This window comes from Heptranchias perlo, chromosome 11, assembly GCF_035084215.1.
Source record: "Heptranchias perlo isolate sHepPer1 chromosome 11, sHepPer1.hap1, whole genome shotgun sequence".
In the NCBI taxonomy this organism is placed as follows: domain Eukaryota; kingdom Metazoa; phylum Chordata; class Chondrichthyes; order Hexanchiformes; family Hexanchidae; genus Heptranchias; species Heptranchias perlo.
The window spans coordinates 5,867,051-5,894,008 of record NC_090335.1 but is presented as its reverse complement, the minus strand read 5'-3'; the positions used below and the strand labels follow the sequence as shown (position 1 = coordinate 5,894,008).

The 26,958-nt window shown below is 44.7% G+C and overlaps 1 protein-coding gene across 1 annotated transcript in view; it reads left to right on the top strand.

Annotated features, from left to right (window-relative positions):
- Nucleotides 1-25,257, top strand: part of LOC137327067 (cilia- and flagella-associated protein 44) — a 216,166-nt gene extending 190,909 nt beyond the window's left edge. The window contains exons 31-34 of the mRNA XM_067992476.1: nucleotides 1,175-1,376; nucleotides 9,456-9,616; nucleotides 13,363-13,497; nucleotides 24,950-25,257. Of these exons, the coding sequence (XP_067848577.1) occupies nucleotides 1,175-1,376; nucleotides 9,456-9,616; nucleotides 13,363-13,497; nucleotides 24,950-25,117 (666 nt within the window). The 3' untranslated portion in view covers nucleotides 25,118-25,257. The remainder of the gene's footprint in view (nucleotides 1-1,174; nucleotides 1,377-9,455; nucleotides 9,617-13,362; nucleotides 13,498-24,949) is intronic.
- Nucleotides 25,258-26,958: the final 1,701 nt, after the last annotated feature.

The following is a 26,958-nucleotide window of genomic DNA, read 5'->3' as shown; positions in this document are numbered from 1 at the left end:
CCATTCTTACCTATCTTGTCATAGCCAGAGAATCACCTGCAATGGCTTCTCTTCGCACTCCTGCACCGTTGCCTCTCGAGTTCCCCAAGGATCTATCCTTGGCCCCCTCCTATTTCTCATCTACGTGCTGCCCCTCAGTGACATCATCCGAAAACACGTCAGATTCCACATGTGCGCTGACAACACCCAGCTCTACCTCACAACCACCTCCCTTGACCCCTCCACTGTCTCTGATTTGTCACAATGCATGTCCGACATCCATTACTGGATGAGCAAAAATTTCTTCCGACTAAATATTGGGAAGACTGAAGCATTGTCTTTGGTCCCCACCACAAACTCCGTTCCTTAGCCACCGACTCCATCCATCTCCCTGGCCGTTGTCTGAGACTGAACCAGACCGTTCTCAACCTTGGTGTCCAATTTGTCCGAGATGAGCTTCCGACCACATATCCGTTCCATCACCAAGACCGCCTACTTCCATCTCCGTAACATCGCCCGTCTCCACCCCTACCTCAGCTCATCTGCTGCTGAAACCCTCATCCATGCCTTTGTTACCTCCAGACTGGACTATTCCAATGCTCTCCTGGCCGGCCTCCCATCTTCCACCCCCCATAAAGTTGAGCTCATCCAAAACTCTGCTGCCCATCCTAACTCACACCTAGTCCCATTCACCCATCACCTCTGTGCTCGCTGACCTACATTGGCTCCTGGTACGAGAACACCTTGATTTTAAAATTCTCATCCTTGTTTTCAAATCCCTCCATGGCCTCGCCCCTCCCTATCTCTGTAACCTCATCCAGCCCTACAACCCTCAGAGATCTCTGAGCTCCTCCAATTCTTACCTCTTGCGCATCCCTGATTTTAATCGTTCTATCATTGGCGGCCGTGCCTTCCGCTGCCTAAGCCCTAAGCTCTAGAATTCCCTCCCTAAACCTCTCCGCCTCTCTCTCCTCCTTTAAGACACTCCTTAAAACCTACTTCTTTGACCAAGCTTGACCTGTCCTAATACTGTCTTATGAGGCGCGGTGTCAAATTTTGTCTGATAATGCTCCGTTGAAGCGCTTTGAGACGTTTTACTATATTAAAGGTGCTATACAAATGAAAGTTGTTGTTGTTGTTTGTCCCAGTGTCTGTCAATAATCTAAGAATACTGCACGGTTTCTCGTCACGACAGGTGGAGTATATTGTCAATGGAGACATGCCGAATGATCTTGTACCAGGGCTGGTCTTCACCAATCCGGCTTTAATGTCGCTGCAAAAGCGGATCAAAGAACTGCAGGTGGAGAAGGACGAGCAGCGAGAGCTGTATAAACAAGCGCGGCAGCAACATGTCCAACTTCTGCGGGACAAAGCAGAGATGGAAGCTGAAATAGCAGGTAATTGCTGCATGTTGGGAAGAGGTGAAAGTTATTTCAGAAATCACCTGCAGGCAGGTACACCACCTGCTTCTGTCGATGGAAAGCACTTTCAGCTTCATGGTGATCCAAACTCTGCCATGTATTCAGGTGTAAAATACTCGTATTAAATTTTGAACAGTTATGCGGGACCTGCTAAGCATTAGTTGGCAGCAGTTCAGTTTAATTCCAGCTGCAGTTTAACTGCAATGATGCAAAATGATGTATAAAAAGTTTCCAAGGTATCTGTTGAATTGATAAGAACCTTTAGGTGTCAGTTTTGGCTCAATGGTGTCATACGTGCCTCTGAGTCAGAAGGTCATGGATTTCAATTCTATCCCTCTAGGAATGAACTCTAGTGCTTGATTTGCCTTTTTTTACGGCCTTATTAACTACTTTTACTGATTTCTGTATCTGTATCCCTCGGTCCCTTTGCTCCTCTATCCTGTTTAGACTCTTATTATCCAAGTAGTGTGTGGCCTCCTTATTCTTCCTATCAAAATGCACCACCTCACACTTAACTATATTGAAATTCATTTGCCAATTACACGCCCATTCTGCAAGTTTATTGATGTCCTCTTCTATTTTGACGCAGTCCTCCTCGTTATTAACCATACCCCCAATTTGGTGTTGTCCACAAATTTTGAAATTGCACTTCCGATTCCTGAATCCAAATCATTAATGTAAATGGTGAACAACAGCACCGATCCCTGGGAACACCACTTCACACCTTTTCTCAGTCTTGAGTAGTTACCCTTAACCTGACTCTCTGTTTTCTGTTTTGTAGCCAGCTTGCTATCCATTCTGCTACTTGTCCCCTGACTCCACACGCTCTGACCTTAGCCAGAAGTCTACTATGTGGTACATTATCGAAGGTCTTTTGAAAATCCAAATATATTACATCTACTACATTACCCTTGTCTACTCCTTCTGTTACTTCTTCAAAGAATTCAATAAGGTTGATCAAGCTGACTATTCTTTGTTATATTTTTGGTTTCTAGATGTTTTTCTATTACATCTTTTGAGTAAAGATTCCATTATCTTTCCTACCACCGACATTAAGCTATAGTTCCCTGGACTTGTTCTATCTCCCCTTTTAAATATAGGAAGATTTGGAAGATGAAGAGGATGAAAGGATTGATGAGATACAACAACTTGCATTTATATAGTACCCTTAATGTAGTAAAGCATCCAAGGCGCTTCACAGGAGCGTTATCAGACAAAATTTGACACCGAGCCACATAAGGAGATGTAAGGACAGGCTTGGTCAAAGAGGTAGGTTTTGAGGAGCATCTTAAAGAGGCGAGAGAGGTTTAGGAAGGGAATTCCAGAGCTTTGCGCCTAGGCAGCTAAAGGCACGGCCGCCAATGGTGGAGCAAAGAAAATCGGGGATGCGCAAGAGGCAAGAATTGGAGGAGTGCAGAGATCTTAGACGGTTGTAGGTCTGGAGGAGGTTACAGAGATAGGTAGGGGCGAGGTCATGAAAGGATTTCAACACAGCGATCAGAATTTTAAAATCGAGGCGTTGCCGGATTGGAAGCCAATGTAGGTCAGCGAGCACAGGGGTCATGGGTGAACGGGGCTTGGTGTGAGTTAGGATACAGGCAGCAGTGTTTTGATGAGCTGAAGTTTACGGTTGGTGGAAAATGGGAGGCCGGCCAGGAGATCATTGGAATAATTGAGTCTGGAGGTAACAAAAGCATGGATGAGGGTTTCAGCAGCAGATGGACTGAGGCAGGCGGAGATGGGCAATATTACAGAGGTGGAAGTAGACGGTCTTGATGATGGAGAGGATATGGGTTAGAAACTCAGCTCAGGGTCAATAGGGCTGATATTGCGAACAGTCTGGTTCAGCCTGAGACAGTGGCCAATGAGGGGGATGGAATCGGTGGTGAGGGAACGGAGTTCGTGGCGGGGACCAAAGACAATGGCTTCAGTCTTCCCAATGCTTAATTGTAGAAAATTTCTGCTCATGTCAGACATGCATGCTTGCTTATGCAGACACAAACAGCCTTTGACTATCCTTTTCAATGCAGCCATGTGCACAGACCCAGGCACACCAAACTGAGAATGTGAGCAAAAAGTGCCTTCCAGGGCCTGAACCTTTCTGTCTCAGGGTTAATTCTACCGCACGCAGTTAGACCAAGCAGGTCACTGAGAGATTGTTTGCCAGGGAAACACTTTGGTCAATTTGGCCATGGGAAACCAGCAGCAGAATGAGAGGATCCAGTAGTTTTCCACATCACAGAACCTGGAGTGAAAAATGGCACCATGTGGCCATAAGCTCCTGCGTACAATCCATGACCTACATGGACCACACGAGCTTCCACTAAATTAACGTGCAGGTGGTCAGTGACTGCCAGCAACACAGGATCATGCCAGTCGATGCCCACTGCCTAGAAAGCAGTCTCCAGTTTACAGTAACATTCTGTGGCTGGACCATTTGAAGATGGCAGACTGCAAGGTTGGTTCCTGGGAGACTCAGGCCACCCTTTGCAGCTCTGGCTCATGACCTCATCCAGACAGCCACTGAGCAAAGACCTAATGAGGCCTATCAAACACACTATAGGCACCTTGAAGCAGCACCTCAGGGGGAAGCCGTGCGGACATCCACAGGACGTTTCAGTTGTACAGAGCCTTGGTCGGACCCCTTCCTTGGTCGGACCCCATCTGGAGATACTGTGGTCAATTCTGGGAACCGCACCTCAGGAAAGATATATTGGCCTTTGAGGGGGTGCAGCGCAGATTCACCAGAATAATACTAGGGCTTAGAGGGTTAAATTATGAAGTCAGGCTATGTCAAGGTTTGTATTCCCTTGAGTTTAGTAGGTTGGGGGGTGATCTAATTGAGATTTTTAAAATGATAAAGGCTTTCAATTGGGTAGATACAGAGAAATTATTTCCTCTGTTGGGGGAATCAGAACAAGGGTTGGGGGGGGGGATAATAAAATTAGAACTAGGACATTTAGGAGTGAAATCAGGAAACACTTTGTATGAAAAAGGGTTGTGGAAATATGCAATTCTCCACCTCAAAGGCTGGGGGTGGGGGGGAATTGAAAATTTTATGACTGAGATCGCTAGATTTTGTTGGGTAAGGGTATCAAGGGATAGGGATCAAAGGCAGGTAAGTGGAGTTGAGGTACAGATCAGATATGATCTAATAGAATGGCAGAATAGGCTTGAGGGGCTGAATGGCCTCCTCCTGTTCCTATGTTAATCTGTAAATCATGCCTGAAGAATACCTTGGCATTCTTTTGAAGAAATAACAAACCTTATGGACAGCGGAATTGAGTTTGTTAAAATTTTAGCAACGACGTTGATAAAGGTCCCACAGGTGTTTACGTGGAGTGCTTCCAAAACAGATCGAAAAATGGCTGGAGCAGTGGGGTATGTGAGGAATCAGCATGGAGGTAACTAGTTGGGTATGTGAGGGATCAGTGATGGGGTTGTTGCTGTTTACAGAAATTACTTAGAAATGGGGACAACCAAAACTCTCCAAGTTTGCAAAGAATATCAAACTAGGAAGGTTTACAAACAATAGGGAACAGGCTGATCGAAGACCGAAGGACTGGGATAGAGTGGGGAGCTGGGCTGATGGGTAGTGGATGTCATTTAATGTGGATAAACGTGAACGTGTGGCCGTAAATGTGACTCCAGGATGGTTTGTTGCCTCCCAGGTGCCAGGGTCATGGATGTCACTGAGCGGCTACAGGGCATTCTCAAGGGGGAGGGTGAGCAGGCAGAGGTCGTGGTCCACATTGGGACCAACGACATAGGTAGGAAGGGAGATGAGGTCCTGCATCAAGAATTTAGGGAGCTAGGTAGCAGATTAAAGAGCAGGACCTCAAAGGTTGTAATCTCTGGATTACTCCCAGTGCCACGGGCTAGAGTATAGAAATAGGAGGATAGAGCAGATGAATGCGTGGCTAAAGAGTTGGTGCAGGAGGGAGGGTTTCAGTTTCCTGGATCACTGGGCCTGCTTCTGGGGAAGGTGGGACTTGTACAAGTCGGACGGGTTGCACCTGAACCAGAGCGGGACAAATATCCTTGCGGGGAGGTTTGCTAGCACTGTTGGGGGGGGTTTAAACTAACTTGGCAGGGGGATGGGATACAGAGTGGAGCTACAATAGGGGGTGATGTGCAGCCCAATATAGAGAAAAAAACAAGTCAGCTTGGAAGACAGGGCAAATATGTGAGGGCAAGGCTGGATGGCATCTATTTTAATGCAAGGAGTCTTGCGAATAAGGTGGATGAACTGAAGGTGTTGATAAACACATGGGAGTATGATATTGTTGCTGTCACAGAGACATGGTTGAGGGAGGGGCAAGACTGGCAGCTCAATATTCCGGGGTACAGAATCTTCAGGCGAGACAGAGGGGGAGGTATAAGAGGAGGGGGGGTCGCAATATTAATTAAAGAATCAATTACTGCCATAAGGAGGGATGATATATTAGCAGGTTCCTCTAATGAAGCCATATGGGTGGAGCTTAAAAACAAAAAGGGGGCAAGCACTTTGATGGGAGTGTACTATAGGCCCCCAAACAGTCAGGGGGAGATAGAGGAACAGATATGTAGGCAAATCTCAGAAAATTGTGCAAATAATAGGGTAATAATAGTGGGGGATTTCAACTTTCCCAATATTAACTGGGATACTCAGAGTGTAAAAGGCTTAGAGGGTACAAAATTCTTGACGTGCATCCAGGAGAGCTTTTTGAGCCAGCATGTAGAAAGTCCTACAAGAGAGGGGGCGGTACTGGACCTAATTCTAGGGAATGTGGCCGGCCAAGTGGAAGAAGTGCTAGTAGGTGAGCACTTTGGTGAGAGTGACCATAATTTGGTGAGATTTAAGGTGGTCATGGAAAAGGACAGGGAGGGGCCGGAAATAAAGGTTCTAAATTGGGGGAAGGCCGATTTTAATAGGATAAGGCAGGATCTGGCCAAAATGGACTGGGATCAGCTGCTTGTAGGAAAATCCGCATCAGAGCAATGGGAGTCTTTCAGAAGGGAGATTGAGACCATACAATGGCAACATGTTCCCGTAAAGGTCAAGGGTGGTTCCAAGAACTCCAGGGAACCTTGGATGTCAGGGGATATACGAGAATGGATTAGGAAAAAAAGGAGGGCTTTTGGCAGATACAAAAGGCTAAATACGGAGGAAGCCCTAGAGGAGTACAAAAAGTGCAGGGGGATACTTAAAAAAGAAATTAGGAGATCAAGGAGGGGCCATGAAATAACACTGGCGAGCAAAATAAAGGAAAATCCGAAGATGTTTTATAAGTATATTAAGGGTAAGAGGATGACTAGGGGAAAAATAGGGCCCATTAGGGACAAAAATGGCAATCTGTGTGTGGAGCCGGCAGATGTAGGAGGGGTTCTAAATGAATTTTTTGCATCTGTTTTCACTATGGAGAAGGACGATGTAGACATAGAAATACGGCAGGGGGACTGTGATATACTCTAACATATTAACATCGAGCGGGAGGAGGTATTGGCGGTTTTAGCAGGCCTAAAAATGGATAAATCCCCAGGCCCGGACGAAATGTATCCCAGGCTACTGTGTGAGGCAAAGGAGGAGATTGCGGGGGCTCTGACACATCTATTCAGAACCTCTCTGGCCACAGGGGATGTGCCAGAGGACTGGAGAACCGCTAATGTAATACCATTATTCAAGAAGGGGAGTAGGGAAAAACCGGGGAACTACAGGCCAGTGAGCCTAACATCAGTGGTAGGAAAATTATTGGAAAAAATTCTGAAGGACAAAATTAGTCTCCACTTGGAGAAGCAAGGATTAATCAGGGATAGTCAACATGGCTTTGTCAAGGGAAGATCATGTCTGACTAATTTGATTGAATTTTTTGAGGGGGTGACGCAGTGGATGTGGTATACATGGATTTCAGTAAGGCCTTCGATAAAGTCCCCCACAGGAGACTGGTCAAGAAGGTACGAGCCCATGGAATCCAGGGTGCCTTGGCACTTTGGATACAAAACTGGCTTAGTGGCAGAAGGCAGAGGGTGATGGTCGAAGGTTGTTTTTGTGACTGGAAGCCTGTGGCCAGTGGGGTACCACAGGGATCGGTGCTGGGTCCCTTGCTGTTTGTGGTCTACATTAATGACTTGGATATGAATGTAAAAGGTATGATCAGTAAGTTCGCTGATGATACAAAGATTGGTAGGGTGGTAAATAGCGAGGAGGATAGCCTCAGTCTGCAGGATGGGCGGAACAGTGGCAAATGGAATTTAACCCGGAAAAGTGCGAGGTGATGCACTTTGGAGGGACTAACAAGGCAAGGGAATACACAATGAATGGGAGGACCCTAGGCAAGACAGAGGGTCAGAGGGATCTTGGTGTGCAAGTTCACAGATCCCTGAAGGCGGCGGAACAGGTAGATAAGGTGGTAAAGAAGGCATATGGGATACTTGCCTTTATTAGCCGAGGCATAGAATATAAGAGCAAGGAGGTTATGATGGAGCTGTATAAAACACTGGTTAGGCCACAGTTGGAGTACTGTGTGCAGTTCTGGTCGCCACACTACAGGAAGGATGTGATCGCTTTGGAGAGGGTGCAGAGGAGATTCACCAGGATGTTACCAGGGCTGGAGCGCTTCAGCTATGAAGAGAGACTGGGAAGATTGGGTTTGTTTTCCTTGGAGCAGAGGAGGCTGAGGGGGGACATGATTGAGGTGTACAAAATTATGAGGGGCACAGATAGGATGGATACTAAGGAGCTTTTTCCCTTCGTTGAGGGTTCTATAACAAGGGGACATAGATTCAAGGTAAAAGGCGGGAGGTTTAGAGGGGATTTGAGAAAGAACTTTTTCACCCAGAGGGTGGTTGGAGTCTGGAACTCACTGCCTGAAAGGGTTGTGGAGGCAGGAACCCTCACAACATTCAAGAAGCATTTGGATGAGCACTTGAAATGCCATAGCATACAAGGCTACGGACCAAATGCTGGAATATGGGATTAGAGTAGACAGGGCTGATGGCCGGCGCGGACACGATGGGCCGAAGGGCCTCTATCCGTGCTGTGTAACTCTATGACTCTATAAACGTAAATGCACGAGATTGGGAAAAGATAATAAACAGTGACAATGTAATCTAAACGGGATTCTATAGGACATGACACAGGCGAGGGGTTGGGGCGAACTGGTGCATCAATCACTGAAACCACCAGCACAGTGGGCAGCAGTAGATTGGACTTTGGGCTGTATAGCCAGAAGAATAGAAGAAAGTCTCAGGAAGTGACTAAGTTTGTATGGAGTTCTAGTCCAGCCCCACCTGGAGCACTGGGTACAATTCTGGGCCCTGTATTATGAGAAAGACATCCAGGCATTGGAGAGGGTGCAGGGAAGGGAAACTAAACTGAGAGCTGGGATTAGCGAGGGGACAGGGGATAGAAGCTGGGAATGTTCACACTGGAGAAGACCAGGCTCAGAGATGGTCTTCTAGAAGGATTGAGGATCGTAAAGGGAGACAAGATAAACATCGATATGTTTAATGTAATCACTGATTCTACAAGAGGGCAGAGCCTCAAACTTAGAAGAGGGAGGGTGGAAAGTATGAAATGGGCTCCCAGGTGGGCAGTGGGGCCTGACTGTATTCGAGTGAGCTGGATACGTTCTTGGAGAAAAATCTGTTATAGGACCATGCAGATATTATGGGATATGATCGTTCCAGGGCACTGAGATAGCTCTCCATGGTCTTTCTGGTCCTGTACATTCCCATCTTCATGTGAGAAAGAAAGAAACAGAGAGAATGAAATAAGGAATGAGAGAGAGAAAGAAAGGAAATAGACAGTGTTTTGAACAATTTGATTGGTAGGTCTTCCTGACTGACCATTTAGGATTGGTAGTTTTCATAAGTTGTCAGTAGTTTTTCATTGATTGTTTTTTCACTGCTTTCCTCCTCAGTTCTGATTTCAGCCAATCAACAAACAGCTGTTCAAATGTGATGCCTGAATTGTAATGGTCACGTGACAGGAAATGCACACATGCACCATATTTTATTATTATAGATTTAACGTTGTATACGTTTTAAAACTACAACCACAATGTGTTATTACAGTGTTGGAAGAAAAGTGCTATCAAGAAATGATCCTGAAGTTTGGTCGTGTCGTTAATCTGGGAGCACTGCAAACTCTGTCAGTGAACATGACCTTGGAAGAGCTGAAAGGGAAGGTTGATGTCAATGAAACTCGATTCCACAAAGAAATGAAACAAAGGGAGGTTAGCACCTTTACAGCGTATTAAGTGCTTGTCATATTTACAGTAGTAACAAAAGGACACTGGCGAGGGTGGTGACCAGGTGTTTGTTTAACCATGGGATGCATTTCATAGCTCGGTACACTTGGTGCAACAGGATGCAAATTGGAAATTTGGACAGAGGTCAGGACTTCACTTCTGTGCTCACTGACCTAAATTGACTCCTGGTCTGGCAATGCCTTGATTTAAAAAATTTTCTTCCTAGTGTTCAAATCCCTCCATGGCCTTGCCCCTCAATCTCCAGCCCTACAACCCTCTGAGATCTCTGCACTCCTCCAATTCTGGCCTCTTGCGCATCCCCAATTTTTCATTGCTCCACCATTGGCACCCTTGCCTTCAGCTGCCTAAGATCTGGAATTCCCTCCCTAAACCTCTCCATCTCTTTCTCCTCCTTTAAGTCACTCCTTAAAACCAAGCTTTTGATCACGTGTCTTGATGACAGACATATATATCTCTAAGTGGCTCAAATTTTGTCTGAAGCGCCTTGGGACGTTTTTACTACATTAAAGGCGTTATATAAATACAAGTTGTTTTTGTTGTTGTTGTCACTGATTTGTGAGCACACAATTGTCCATCAATGGACAGAAAATTGTACAGTCCTAGAACAAGGCAACCAATTATGATACCCCCTCCTGTTGCGCAAAGCTCCAGGCTGGAAACGATTGATAATACAAGTTACCTTCAGGTATCTTAATTTGCCTTAGCTTGAGAGGCGCATCAGAAAACAGGTCTTACAATGGAGCCCATTGTGAAAAAGGCAAACCAGGAACCAGGTTGCATTGGCAGAGGGACAGTGTACTTTTCAAGAGATCACTTTTCAACTCTAAGGAAACATCATACCCAACAAGCTAATCTCTCTTTTTGACTGATTGCATGCACCCTTTCCTTCTCTTCACCCATTGGGCAGAACCATATCTGGGGCAGTTTTCACATGGAGCATTCTGCGGGTGGGTGTATACTACAGCTGGCTGGAGTCGTCAGCAGGTGTTCCTTGCGATGGTCATTGTTGCCTCTGATTTGAATTAAATGGGCGAGCTGCTAGTGTGAAACACTCACTATAGGCAGCTCAGTAAATAGGAGGGCAGGAGGTATAGCAGTCTGGCCGATACATAAAGGCCGACAGCACCTTAAAAGGGAGGTGTTTTGTATCATGGGGGACAACGACCAGCAGGATTGTGCAGCAGCTGCCAAATGATTGAACAGAACCCCTTGAATCCAGGGCCCCGAGGTTCCCTGAGGCAGTGGGGGAAGTGCTGACTGAACAAGTGACCAGCAGGAAGAAGGTCCTGTTCCCAATGGATGGGCAATTGGTTCCAAGACAAATCCGTCAACAGGCATGGAGAAAGGTGGCAGGAAATACCAATGGCACCAGCATTGGCCCCAGGACCTGATCTGACCAAGGCAAGACTCCCCTTCACATCTCGTACTCTGCACAGCCCTACAGGACCCTACTTTAACCCCAGCTCAATCAATCCTCTTCCCCGCTTCCCATGGTCTCCTCCAGAAGGCAGGGAACACTTCACTGCTCCTCCTTTCTGCTTGCACTCACACCCTCAAATCCTGCTACTGCCCCTCACAACTACTTCTCCCTACTTAAGAGCAACAGAATGGAAGAAAAGTAGTTATTTTGTGTCTTCTACTGTGAAGACAGATGTAAAGAGCATATCAGAAATAGTGGAGAACCAAGGGGCTAACGAGAGTGAGAAATTTAAAATAATTATCAGTAGAGAAAAAGTACTTGAGAAACTAATGGGACTAAAAGCCGATAAATCCCCTGGACCTGATGGCCTACATCCTACGGTTCTAAAAGAGGTGGCTGCAGAGATAGTGGATGCATTGGTTACGATCTTCCAAAATTCTATATTCTAGAACGGTCCCAGTGGATTGGAAGGTAGCAAATGTAACCCCGTTTTTCAAGAAAGGAGGGAGAGAGAAAACAGGGAACTACAGGCCAGTTAGCCTGACATCAGTCGTCAGGAAAATCCATTATTAAGGAAGTGGTAACAGGGCACTTAGAAAATCATAATATGATTAGGCAGAGTGAACATGGTTTGATGCAAGGGAAATCGTGTTTGACAAATTTATTAGAGTTTTTTGAGGATGTAACGAGCAGGGTAAAAAAAGGGGAACCTGTAGATGTAGTATATTTGGATTTTCAAAAGGCATTCGATAAGGTGCCACATAAAAAGGTTGTTATGCAAGATAAGGGCTTAAGGGGTTGGGGTAATATATTAGCATGGATAGGAGATTGGTTAACAGACAGAAAACAGAGAGTAGGGATAAATGGGTCATTTTCAGGTTGGCAGGCTGTAACTAGTGGGGTACCACAAGGATCAGTACTTGGGCCTCAGCTATTTACAATCTATATTAATGACTTAGATGAAGGGACTGAGTGTAATGTATCCAAGTTTGCTGATGATACAAAACTAGGTGGGAAAGTAAGCTGTGAGGAGGACACAGAGTCTGCAAAGGGATATAGACAGGTTAAGTGAGTGGGCAAGAAGGTGGCAGATGGAGTATAATGTGGGAAAATGCAAGGTTATTCACTTTGGTAGGAAGAATAGAAAAACAGAATATTTTTTAAATGTTGAGAAACTATTAAATGTTGGTGTCCAGAGAGACTTGAGGTTGTGGTACAAGAAACACGAAAAGTTAGCAAGCAGATACAGCAGACAATTAGGAAAGCAAATGGCATGTTGGCCTTTATTGCAAGGGGGTTGGAGTACAAGAGTAAGGAAGTCTTACTACAACTGTACAGGGCTTTGATGAGACCTCACCTGGAGTACTGTGTACAGATTTGGTTTCCTTACCTAAGGGAGGATATACTTGCTTTAGAGGCGGTGCAATGGAGGTTCACTAGATTAATTCCTGGGATGAGAGGGTTGTCCTATGAGATGTTGAGTGTAATGGGCCTCTGTTCTCTGGAGTTAAGAATGAGAGGTGATCTCATTGAGACATGCAAGATTCTGAGGGGGCTTGACAGGGTAGATGCTGAGAGGTTGTTTCCCCTGGCTGGAGAGTCTAGAACTAGAGGGCACAGTCACAGGATAAAGGGGTCGACCATTTAAGACTGAAATGAGTAGGAATTTCTTCACTCAGAGGGTTGTGAATCTTTGCCAGAGGGCTGTGGATGCTCAGTTGTTGAGTATATTCATGGCTGAGATAGATAGATTTTTGGACTCTAGGGGAATCAAGGGATATGGGGAAATCAGGCAGGAAAGTGGAGTTGAGGTTGAAGATCAGTCATTATCTGAATGAATGGCAGAGCAGGCTCCAGGGGCCATGTGGCCTACTCCTATTTCTTATGAAATACTACACACCGAGTATAGAACAGATACAGAGCAGTTGGAAGGAGGGTAATGGGGAAATAACCAGTGCGGGCAGTAATAAGACTAATGAAGAGAATTGCAAAGAACTTGGGGTGGTGCATGGAGGGTGGTCCCTTTTTCCTGGGGTTAGTAATCTCTTTCTTTAACAATAACTGTACATGAACCTGGAAAGTTTCACTCGTTTCTTTTGTAATTGAAAGTGCAGATTGAATTATCCTTAAAATCAAAAAGGTACAGCATTAGAGTTTAATTTTTTTGTAATTCAGAACCACGCATTTAAAAAAGTCCTTTTACCACAAGATGAGGGCTTTCTGAACAATAGAGAGCCATTCATCACCTGAGAACAATAATGTGTTATTTTTTAATCTTGTCCCAATACAGGATAAACTATCAGCGCTGCAAGCGGAGCTTACAGATTTCACCAAACAGTACACATGCAGACTGGATCAGATGAATAGGTTGACATTGGAAAAGAAGAATATTGAGACACAGCTAAATACCCAGCAGAAGAAAATGGTAATGTTTTAAGATCATATCTAGCATACAAATACATCATCCTAATGGAGAGTTAATGAGTTGCAAAAATTGTTTCCTACTTTTAATTTGGTTCCCATCACTCAGTCTCACTTCCTATATAATGTGATTATCTAGTCAATTTATAGGCAGGTTTTTGTGAATTCTGACCCTGGCATTGCTATTTACCTCACAGAATAACAATCTCCTTGGGCCAGCATTTGTTCTTTAAAGTTTTCAACTCGTACCATGATAACGAAACCGACCCCAATATTAAAGTAATAAAAAATACTCAGGTTGCTGTAATATTCTTATCCTCACTAAAACAGATTATAATAGATGTACGAGTACCGAAAAGTAATGTAGAAGTCTTGAGTCTAGTGCGCACCTCCCGTTTGTAACGCTTGCTTCCTTTGTCACATTTTTTGCATCACACTTTCGGTACCACATTTTATTGATTGGCTCAAAGTAAAATAGCAGCGAATCAAAGCTGAAGAGCTCGGGAATACAAATCAAAAGCAAGGTAGGGTGGCTAGGAAACGGCCAGTCAGAAACTGAGAGGGTTTATGAAAACAACCAATCCCGAATGCCCAGTCAGGAGAGCCAACAAAAGAAACTAAAACAAGAGTAAAATAAAAGTAAACCAGCCAAATAACTCAATGCTTTTTGAAAGGATCTTAGACCCAATTTTTTCTCAGTAACTGAAATTTCAAATGTCAAAGAAAGGTCTTGTATAATTTTTTTAATTTCACAACAGAACAACAAAATTCACCCATTCAATTGTCTTTTGTGCCTTTTCAAGGGCTGAAATTCTCCTCCTTTATGCTGGGTGTAGACATGCCAGGTACAGAATAGGTTCAGGGTCAGTGCACCCGATTTACACTTGCCCTGGGTTTTCCGCTAGGCATGGGATGGGGTGAGGAGCGCAGGAGGCTTGTTGCTGTTCTGTGGCACAAGTCTCCTTGCAGCATTCATTTTGGCAATGTTAGGGGCAGGTCCTCGCTGTTGGTGTATTCTGATGTATGGCCACACTCAGCACGAGTTAAAAGCTGAAGCAACACGCACTCCCGCAGGGGCAAGCTGGACTGACTTTTGTGAGATTGATGCTTTCGGGTTCTTAGCGTTGCACCATTATTTGTTGTAGGTTTACTAGTTCCCTTTTGTTTGGTTTCAGTTCTACTGCTGGACCCCACCTTTCAAAGTCAAAGTCAAAGTCATTCAGGGCATCGGCAGTGCAAAATTCATAGACTGTTACAGTATTTGGCCCAAATGAGCTGTGGGGAGACTCGTAGCCCAATTTCAGCCTTTTAATAACTTTATTGAAGGTTTTACTTGGTCACAATTACTTCTAAAAGCCAAGACTTGGATTTGATATTTTTACTCAGAGCTATTGTGACTGAGTTAAAGGCAGATCCTACAGTCTGAGCATGTGCGATAGTGCACTATTTCCCCAGATACATTAGTAGCATTTAGTTAACCCAAATGTTTTGGTGCTACTCTCACAGTCTCTCGCGATATTTCTTGGGTTGTTTTCAAAATTATTTGAAGAAAAGCTAGAGGGCAAATTTCAAAAATATTATTCAGGTAAAGTTTATGTTCAGTGTTTTTTTAAAAAAAGAGTAAGCGACTGAAAGAAAAAGGTTCATTTCAAACATAAGAGACTACTGGTTACATATCTAGTGCAGCTTTTGTTTGTGTTTCAATTATAAACATTCCACAAACTTGTAAAATCATATCTAGCTCAGAGATCTCCAACCTCCCTTTCCTCTCAAGTCCTTGAACATGTTGTCGCCTCAGATCTGTGCCCATCTTTCCTGCAATGCCATATTTGAATCCCTCCAATCAGATTTCCTGCCACAGTACTGAAACGGCCTTTCAAAGACACAATTGACATCCTATGTGACTGTGACCATGGTAAACTGTCCCTCTTCATCCTTCTCCACCTGTTTGCAGCCTTTGATCACACCATCCTCCTCCAACACCTCTCTTCCGTTGTCCAGCTGGGTGGGACTGCCCTCGCCTGGTTCCATTCCTATCTATCTAGTCGTAGCCAGAGAATCTCCTGCAACGGCTTCTCTTCCCGCTCTGTTACTTCTGGAGTCCCCCAAGAATCTATCTTTGGCCCCCTCCTATTTCTCATCTACATGCTGCCCCTCGGTGACATCATCTGAAAACACCTCAGATTCCACATATACACTGACAACATCCAGCTCTACCTCACCACCACCACCTCCTCCTTCGACCCCTCCACCATCTTTGATTTGTCACACTGTACATCCAACATCCAGTAATGGATGTGCAGAAATTTCCTCCAATAAAATATTGGGAAGACTGAAGCCATTGTCTTTGGTCCCCACCACAAACTCCGTTCCCTCGCCACCGACTCCATTCCCCTCCCTGGCCACTGTCTGAGGCTGAACCAGACTGTTCGCAACCTCGGCGTCCTACTTGACCCTGAGCTGAGCTTCCGACCACATATCCTCTCCATCACCACTCCATCTACCTCTGTAACATTGCCTATCTTTGCACCTGTCTCAGCCCATCTGCTGCTGAAAGCCTCATCCATGCTTTTGTTACCTTCAGACTTGACTATTCCAATGCTCTCCTGGCCGGCCTCCCACCTTGCAAACTTGAGCTCATCCAAAATTCTGCTGCCCGTATCCTAACACACACCAAGTCCCATCACCCCTGTGCTCGCTGACCTCCATTGGCTCCTGGTCTGGCAACTCCTCAATTTTAAAATTCTCATCCTTGTGTTCAAATCTCTCCCTGGTCTTGCCCCTCCCTATCTCTGTAACCTCCTCCAGCCCTACAACCCTTCGAGATCTCTGCTTTCTTCCAATTCTGGCCTCTTACGCATCCCTGATTTCCATCACCCCCCCAATTCGCGGCCGTACCTTCAGCTGCCCATGCCTTAAGCTCTGGAATTCCATCCCTAAACCTCTCTGTTCCTTTAAGTCACTCCTTAAAACCTACGTTGTTGATCACCTGTCCTAATATATCTATATGGCTTGGAATCAAATTTTGTCTGATGATGCTCCTGTGAAACACCTTGGGTTGTTTTACTATGTTAAAGGCGCTATATAAATACAAGTTGTTGAGAGAAACAGAAAGAGAGAAAGACGGACAATGTCTTTCCAATAAGTTGAATTTGAAAAGCTTCTCAAACAAAGTTTGATTGTTATCACTACTTTTGGTAGTTAAAAAATTGATACATTCTAATTAATGACAGCTGTGAGAAACACAGAGACCGAGACCCAGATGTCCAGGAATTAGGTGCTTGCAGAAATGTCTTGGGCTTCCCACCCCTGTATTGTCTAGCCCATGGTTGTCCTCACCCCTGACCAGTGAACCGAACCCTACATTCCATCCCCAATTCTGCCAAAACACTTTCTCCCTCCAGTGATACCAGATCAAAAGGACCAGCCCATGGTACCAAACACCAACAATTCAACCAATTGAAATCAATGGGATAAAAATCGGACGGGATCTCAAGTGGGAGTGGGTCTGCTATGCCAGGTTATCACCCATGTACTGAAAGTGGAAATTACCCTCAGTGGGTTTAGGACAGCCTGTGATTGATTGATTCCCTCTGCAAGACCACACCTAAATCCCCCCCCAGAACACCCTAAACCCACCCCCCCCCCAACCCCAGCACACGCCTACTCTACAGATGCCAACTCCCAACTGGAATGAAAACACATTTGAAAATATTCTTGACCTCACTCCTTAGCTCCCACTCCTCCTACACAATATAAATTGTTACATACCCAGTCCCACTTCCAGCCCAAAATTATTTTTAAAAATTCCTAGCCCACTCCCAGCTGGTCCATGATTAATCCTTTCATTAAAATATTTTACTGTGTTTGTGTTTCCTTTCTTTCATCAATACTGTTCAATTGAATCTCCAGTCTATTTAATTATTATTTTGGGAAAACGGTATTTTATTTAATAGAATCATAGAATCTTACAGCACAGAAGGAGGCCATTTGGCCTATCGTACCTGTGCTGGCTCTTTGAAAGAGCCACCAAATTAGTCCCACTCCCCTGCTCTTTCCCCATAGCCCTGAAAATTTCTCCTTTTCAAGTATTTATCCAATTCCCTTTTGAAAGTTATTATTGAATCTGCTTCCACCACCCTTTCAGGCAGAGCATTCCAGATCACAACTACTCCCCATGTAAACACATTTCTTCTCATCTCCCCTATGGTTCTTTTGCCAGTTATCTTCAATCTGTGTCATAGATCATAGAATCATAGAAGTTTACAACATGGAAACAGGCCCTTCGGCCCAACATGTCCATGTCACCCAGTTTATACCACTAAGCTAGTCCCAATTGCCTGCACTTGGCCCATATCCCTCTATACCCATCTTACCCATGTAACTGTCCAAATGCTTTTTAAAAGACAAAATTGTACCCGCCTCTACCACTGCCTCTGGCAGCTCGTTCCAGACACTCACCACCCTTTGAGTGAAAAAATTGCCCCTCTGGACCCTTTTGTATCTCTCCCCTCTCACCTTAAATCTATGCCCCCTCGTTATAGACTCCCCTACCTTTGGGAAAAGATTTTGACTATCTACCTTATCTATGCCCCTCATTATTTTTATAGACTTCTATAAGATCACCCCTAAACCTCCTACTCTCCAGGGAAAAAAGTCTCAGTCTATCCAACCTCTCCCTATAAGTCAAACCATCAAATCCCGGTAGCATCCTACTAAATCTTTTCTGCACTCTTTCTAGTTTAATAATATCCTTTCTATAATAGGGTGACCAGAACTGTACACAGTATTCCAAGTGTGGCCTTACTAATGTCTTGTACAACTTCAACAAGACATCCCAACTCCTGTATTCAATGTTCTGACCAATGAAACCAAGCAAGCTGAATGCCTTCTTCACCACCCTATCCACCTGTGACTCCACTTTCAAGGAGCTATGAACCTGTACTCCTAGATCTCTTTGTTCTATAACTCTCCCCAACGCCCTACCATTAACGGAGTAGGTCCTGGCCCGATTCGATCTACCAAAATGCATCACCTCACATTTATCTAAATTAAACTCCATCTGCCATTCATCGGCCCACTGGCTCAATTTATCAAGATCCCGTTGCAATCCGAGATAACCTTCTTCACTGTCCACAATGCCACTAATCTTGGTGTCATCTGCAAACTTACTAACCATGCCTCCTAAATTCTCATCCAAATCATTAATATAAATAACAAACAACAGCGGACCCAGCACCGATCCCTGAGGCACACCGCTGGTCACAGGCCTCCAGTTTGAAAAACAACCCTCCACAACCACCCTCTGTCTTCTGTCGTCAAGCCAATTTTGTATCCAATTGGCTACCTCACCTTGGATCCCATGAGATTTAACCTTATGTAACAACCTACCATGCGGTACCTTGTCAAAGGCTTTGCTAAAGTCCATGTAGACCACGTCTACTGCACAGCTCTCATCTATCTTCTTGGTTACCCCTTCAAAACACTCAATCAAATTCGTGAGACGTGATTTTCCACTCTCAAAACCATGCTGACTGTTCCTGATCAGTCCCTGCCTCTCCAAATGCCTGTAGATCCTGTCTCTCAGAATACCCTCTAACAACTTACCCACTACAGATGTCAGGCTCACCGGTCTGTAGTTCCCAGGCTTTTCCCTGCCACCCTTCTTAAACAAAGGCACAACATTTGCTACCCTCCAATAGAGTCATAGAGTTATACAGCACGGATAGAGGCCCTTCGGCCCATCGTGTCCGCGCCGGCCATCAGCCTTGTCTACTCTAATCCCATATTCCAGCATTTGGTCCGTAGCCTTGTATGCTATGGCATTTCAAGTGCTCATCCAAATGCTTCTTGAATGTTGTGAGGGTTCCTGCCTCCACAACCCTTTCAGGCAGTGAGTTCCAGACTCCAACCACCCTCTGGGTGAAAAAGTTCTCTCTCAAATCCCCTCTAAACCTCCCGCCTTTTACCTTGAATCTATGTCCCCTTGTTATAGAACCCTCAACGAAGGGAAAAAGCTCCTTAGTATCCATCCTATCTGTGCCCCTCATAATTTTGTACACCTCAATCATGTCCCCCCTCAGCCTCCTCTGCTCCAAGGAAAACAAACCCAATCTTCCCAGTCTCTCTTCATAGCTGAAGCGCTCCAGCCCTGGTAAATCTCCTCTGCACCCTCTCCAAAGCGATCACATCCTTCCTGTAGTGTGGCGACCAGAACTGCACACAGTACTCCAGCTGTGGCCTAACCAGTGTTTTATACAGCTCCATCATAACCTCCTTGCTCTTATATTCTATGCCTCGGCTAATAAAGGCAAGTATCCCATATGCCTTCTTTACCACCTTATCTACCTGTTCCGCCGCCTTCAGGGATCTGTGAACTTGCACACCAAGATCCCTCTGACCCTCTGTCTTGCCTAGGGTCCTCCCATTCATTGTGTATTCCCTTGCCTTGTTAGTCCCTCCAAAGTGCATCACCTCGCACTTTTCCGGGTTAAATTCCATTTGCCACTGTTCCGCCCATCCTGCAGACTGAGGCTATCCTCCTCGCTATTTACCACCCTACCAATCTTTGTATCATCAGCGAACTTACTGATCATACCTTTTACATTCATATCCAAGTCATTAATGTAGACCACAAACAGCAAGGGACCCAGCACCGATCCCTGTGGTACCCCACTGGCCACAGGCTTCCAATCACAAAAACAACCTTCGACCATCACCCTCTGCCTTCTGCCACTAAGCCAGTTTTGTATCCAAAGTGCCAAGGCACCCTGGATTCCATGGGCTCGTACCTTCTTGACCAATCTCCTGTGGGGGACTTTATCGAAGGCCTTACTGAAATCCATGTATACCACATCCACTGCGTTACCCTCATCCACACGCCTAGTCACCCCCTCAAAAAATTCAATCAAATTAGTCAGACATTATCTTCCCTTGACAAAGCCATGTTGACTATCCCTGATTAATCCTTGCTTCTCCAAGTGGAGACTAATTTTGTCCTTCAGAATTTTTTCCAATAATTTTCCTACCACTGATGTTAGGCTCACTGGCCTGTAGTTCCCCGGTTTTTCCCTACTCCCCTTCTTGAATAATGGTACTACATTAGCGGTTCTCCAGTCCTCTGGCACATCCCCTGTGGCCAGAGAGGTTCTGAATATATGTGTTAGAGCCCCCGCAATCTCCTCCTTTGCCTCACACAGTAGCCTGGGATACATTTCGTCCAGGCCTGGGGATTTATCCATTTTTAGGCCTGCTAAAACCGCCAATACCTCCTCCCGCTCGATGTTAATTTGTTCGAGTATATCACAGTCCCCCTGCCGTATTTCTATGTCTACATCGTCCTTCTCCATAGTGAAAACAGATGCAAAAAATTCATTTAGAACCCCTCCTACATCTGCCGGCTCCACACACACATTGCCATTTTTGTCCCTAATGGGCCCTATTTTTTCCCTAGTCATCCTCTTACCCTTAATATACTTATAAAACATGTTCGGATTTTCCTTTATTTTGCTCGCCAGTGTTATTTCATGGCCCCTCCTTGATCTCCTAATTTCTTTTTTAAGTATCACCCTGCACTTTTTGTACTCCTCTAGGGCTTCCTCCGTCTTTAGCCTTTTGTATCTGCCAAAAGCCCTCCTTTTTTTCCTAATCCATTCTCGTATATCCCCTGACATCCAAGGTTCCCTGGAGTTCTTGGAACCACCCTTGACCTTTACGGGAACATGTTGCCATTGTATGGTCTCAATCTCCCTTCTGAAAGACTCCCATTGCTCCGATGCGGATTTTCCTACAAGCAGCTGATCCCAGTGGCCCAAATCTTCAGGCATCTCACCTGCAGCTGTCGATGATTCAAATATCTCTGCTAGGGGACCCGCAATTTCCTCCCTAACCGCCCATAACGTCCTGGGATACATTTCATCAGGTCCCGGAGATTTATCTGCCTTGATGCGCGTTAAGACTTCCAGCACCTCCCTCTCTGTGATATGTACACTCCTCAAGACACCACTATTTATTTCCCCAAGTTCCCTAACATCCATGCCTTTCTCAACCGTAAATACCGATGCAAAATATTCATTTAGGATCTCACCCATCTCTTGTGGTTCCGCACATTTTTGACCTTGTTGATCCTTAAGAGGCCCTACTCTCTCCCTAGTTACTCTTTTGCCCTTTATGTATTTGTAGAAGCTCTTTGGATTCTCCTTTCCCTTATCTGCCAAAGCAATCTCATGTCCCCTTTTTGCCCTCCTGATTTCTCTCTTAACTCTACTCCAGCCACCTCTATACTCTTCAAGGGATCCACTTGATCCCAGCTGTCTATGCATGTCATATGCCTCCTTCTTCTTTCTGACTTGGGCCACAATCTCCCGAGTCATCCAAGGTTCCCTACTTCTACCAGCCTTGCCCTTCACTTTATAAGGAATGTGCTTACCCTGAACCCTGGTTAACACACTTTTGAAAGCCTCCCACTTACCAGACGTCCCTTTGCCTGCCAACAGACTCTCCCAATCAACTTCTGAAAGTTCCTGTCTAATACCATCAAAATTGGCCTTTCCCCAATTTAGAATTTTAACTTTTGGGCCAGACCTATCATTCTCCATAGCTATCTTAAAACTAATGGAATTATGATCACTGGTCCCAAAGTGATCCCTCACTAACACTTCTGTCACCTGCCCTTCCTTATTTCCCAGGAGGTCAAGTTTTGCCCCCTCTCGAGTCGGGCCATCCACATACTGAATAAGAAATTCCTCTTGAATACACTCAACAAATTTCTCTCCATCCAAGCCCCTAATGCTATGGCTGTCCCAGTCAATGTTGGGAAAGTTAAAGTCCCCTACTATTAACACCCTATTTTTCTTGCAGCTGTCTGTAATCTCCTTACATATTTGCTCCTCAATTTCCCGTTGACTATTTGGTCACTGGTTACTGACCCTCCTGCCAGTGGAAACAGTTTCTCCCTATCTACTCTATCAAAACCCCATATATTTTGAACACTTCTATTAAATCTGCCTGTAATCTTCTCTGCTCTGAAGAGAACAATCCCAGCTTCTCCAGTCTCTCCACATAACTGAAGTGCCTCAGTCCTGGTACCATTCTAGTAAATCTCTTCTGCACCCTCTCTAAGGCTTTGACTTTAATATTTATTTTATTAATAAACCTACACACACTGGATTAAATGCCCAGTACAACTGCAATATTTCATATGGATAAACCCATTACTGTAATATTGTCTTATAGACTATGTACTGTAACATGACCATGAAAGCTGCTGGATTGTTGTAAAAACCCAACTGGTTCAGGGAAGGGAACCTGCTGTCCCTCCCCGGGCTGGTCCTCCTGTGACTCCAGTCCCATACTATGTGGTTTACTCTGAATGCTCTCAGGGCACCACAGAAGGGCAATAAATACAGCCTGCCAGTGCTGCCCAAAACACCAAGCCCGAGTCTGAAAGAAGTGCAGGTCATGCTATCCCCCTGATTCGAGAAATTTTATTTGTGATTTAGAAATCAGACAATTCCGTTTTTCCTGTAAAGACTGAAACCCAGTGATCTCACATCTGAGGTACAACAAACAGCAGTTTCAATGGGAGCACAAAGGGGCATAAACTGAAGCTCAGCTAAACCCAATATTCCATTGGTTGTATAATAGGGCGAAATGGAAGGACACAAAAGTGCAATTTGAAGTGGTAGATTTAGAAAGTGAGCACTGATGTGCAAAATCTACTTCTGGGGAGGATCTGTTTCTCGCCCCCCCCCAGGAAATTTTTATATTTCATAGTTCTTTGGTGCATTTTCCAGCATTTCAAATGTACTGTGATTCAGCACTGAAGGCAAAAATAACAATCATAGAATCTTACAGCACAGATGGAGGTCATTTCGCCCGTCGCGCCTGTGCCGGCTCTTTGAAAGAGTTATCCAATTTAGTCCCACACCCCAGCTTTTTCTCCATAACTCTGCAAATTAGTCCTCTTCAAGTACATGTCCATTTGCCTTGTGAAAGTTCCTATGGAATCTGCTTCTCCCACCCTTTCAGGTAGTGCGTTCCAGATCATAACAACTCTGAAAAAAATTCTCATTTCCCCTCTAGTTCTTTCGCCAATTATTTTAAATCTATGCCCTCTGGTTACCGACCCACTTGCCAGAGGAAACAATTTTTCCCTACTTGCTCTGTCAAAGCCCCTCATCATTTTGAATACCTCTATCAGCCTGTAACCTTCTCTGCTCTAAGGAGAACAATCCCAGTTTCTCCAATCTCTCCACGTAACTAAAGTCCCTCATCTCTGGTATCATCCTGGTAAACCTCCTCTGTACTCTCTCGAAGGCCTTCACATCTTTCCTGAAGTGCAGTGCCCAGAACTGGACACAATATTCCATTTGTGGTCGAACCAGTGTTTTATAAAGGTTCATCATGACTTCCATACTTTTGTACTCTATGCCTCTATTTATAAAGCTCAGGACTCTCCATGTTGTTCCTCCCAAAGTGCAACACTTCACACTTATGCACATTAAATTGCATCTGCCACATGTCTGCTCATTTCACTAGTCTGTCTAGGTCCTCCTGAAATCTGATACTATCCTGCTCACTATTTACTATTTTGCCAAGTTTTGTATCATCCACAAACTTCAAAATTGTACTCTCTATACCCAAGTCTAGGTCACTTATATATAACAAAAAAAAAGCAATGGTCCTAATACCGACCCCACTGCATACTTCTCTCGAGTCAGAAAAACATCCGTTCACTACTACTCTCTGCCTCCTATCTCTCAGCCAATTACATACCCAGGTTATCACATTCCCTTTAATACCACATACTTCCATTTTCCAATTAAGACTGTTACATGGTACTTTATCAAATGCCTTTTGAAAGTCCACCTACGGCATTACCTTCATCAACCCTGTTACTTCATCAAAGAACTCAATCAGATTAGTCAGATATGATTTGCCTTTAACAAATCTGTGCTGGCTGTCCCCTTATTAACCTATGCTTCTCCAATTGAGAATTAATTGTTTCCTTGACAATGGTCACTAGTAGTTTTCCCACCATCGATGTTGGACTGATTGACCTATATCAGATTTAACCCTTTCTCCTTTTTTGAATGGGGTTGTAACATTTGCAAACCTCCAGTCCTCTGGCACCACTCCCATGTCCAAGGAGGATTGAAAGATTGTGGTCAGAGCTTTTGCTATCTCCACCCTTGCTTCCCTCAGCAACCCACCTGGACTGGGTGACTTGCTAACCAACCTATTTAGCACCTCCTTTCTTTCTATTTTTATTTGCCTGGAACAATCAGGAATGTTTTATATGTAATCTATATGTGTGTTTGTGTACATATACGTGTGCCTCTGTGTCTGTGTAATAGTAGTTTCCTAGTTTATAGTTTTAATTATTGCAGTGCGTCATAGACACAAATTGCAGTCATGTGGACACTGATTGAGAACTTTACTTGTTTTTGTTCCAGGGAGTAGAAATTCAGAAGCAAAAAGCTAAATTGGAAGAGAGGCAGGCGCTGATTCAACTAGTGGAGAAACAGGCACAAGAAATTGACGCCTTGAAAAATGAAATCGGTATGCTAGCCCGAAAGGGAGGTCACATCCTTCCTCCTGCCCAGCCACCATTACCACAGTGAACTCTGCAATACTGTTAAATAATAATTCTCCATTTCTTACATTTATTTTAGCAACCAATTTGAGTTCAGTGTTTTTGCTTCCATTATATATGATTTCCAACTAGTCTGAAAATAGATGCAAGTCAATAATAAATATTTAATCACACCAGAATTGAGTGTTTTTTTTAAAAATAGAAGGTGGCCCCAAAAGTTTCTGCTGCAAAAATCAAACTGCCCTTCGAGGGAAGCTCACGTTCACATCTATTCTGCAGCAAGTTGTTCCAGGCGTATCGATTACATAAACGGTGCAGGTGAGTGACACATTGACAACGCAATCTTCGAGATATGTGTAAAAATGGGGCACACTTCATTCCATCGTGTACCAGGAGCAGGACGTCACGTGTAAGGCCACTCACAGTGTGATCCTAAAACACTAATTAAATTCTGAAATCCAATGTAATAAAAAGGAATGTAACTTACTCACATGCCTTGAAGCAGTGGCTGAGATTGTTGGCCTTTATTCAGAATGGTCTTCTACAGTTATGTTCTCTTTCGAGTTACTAGTGGTTTTGGGGCTTGGTTTTTCCAATTTTTGTTCGCTGGCACACGTCGGGGGTCAAATAAAACAGTAATTCGAAATGGAAAAGACCAAAGAAATCTACCGAATATAGGACAGCCACAAAGTTTAAAAATAACTCACCAGTTTCAGGGTGCAGGGCAGCACCGCCTGTGTCTGTGCCTGGACAGGCCTGCCACTTTGCTCCAGCTTCTTGTGGTGTCTCTGGATGAACTCACTCCAATGGAGCAGAGGAACTTTCAGACAGACAATACATGCTCCAGAGCACCATATGTTGATGCTCAAACCCATGGAGCAAGAGACCCTCTTCAACCCCAGCGCAAAACAGGCACAAGAACACGTGCCTCTGGTTCTTTGCTCCCTCTCTTCCCGGCTTGTGCCTGCACCAATAGGGCAGCCTCTCTCCTTCCCCGTTGGGGGGGGGGGTTAAATAGCTGCTGGGTCCTACCCACTGTGTTCCCGTACCATTCGCGCCCCCGCCATTTTAACAGCCGGGTTTTTGGGAGTGTGGAGGCTCTCCACGGCAAGTATTTAAATATCGGGGTCCTATGACATAATTTGGACCCTGACACAACCCAGAATCACACAGTTCATGAGCCGCCAGCAAAAGGTGTCACCAAGCAGGATCGGGACCACAGGAGCCTCCGGTCAGCTCTTTTTAAAAAAAATGGTTCCTCATCGGGCCAGGGATGTTTCTTCAGGCCCTGCAAGGAAATCTTGGGCCTCCTCTGCCATTTTTATTTATTACTAATTCAAATCATTATCTTCCCTCCCCCCACATAACCTCCCAATTCCAACTCCGACCCTCCCAAACCAAATCTAATTCAAACTCCAAATGGTAAGCCTTAAACCAATGTGATGTCATTAAAATAATCAAGGTCTGTCCAGCAGCCAATAATACATGCTTATCCTTGCCAATTATCACAAGGACCCAAAAAGTGACAAATCAGGAAGCTCCTCGGTATGTTCAAAATCAATGGCTGGTGCAGATAGAACCATGGCAAATGCAGAAGTGGGAAGTATTGGTGTCAAAGTCTGCATCAGGGCATCAGTCTGGGTACAGCCCAAGATCGGAGTCAAAATTACTGTGGGAGACGTTAGGTCAGGAACAGCTGCAGGCACGATGGCCGATCTTTAAATGGTGATATAAGAGGATGCCCAATTCTCTCAAAACATTCCTGTTGGTAGTTTTTGCCTGTGCATGTTGGATCTGTTTCAGATTTGCTCACAAAAATAAATGAGAAGTAAATAAATGTATTTAACAAGTGCCCCTCAGTACATAACC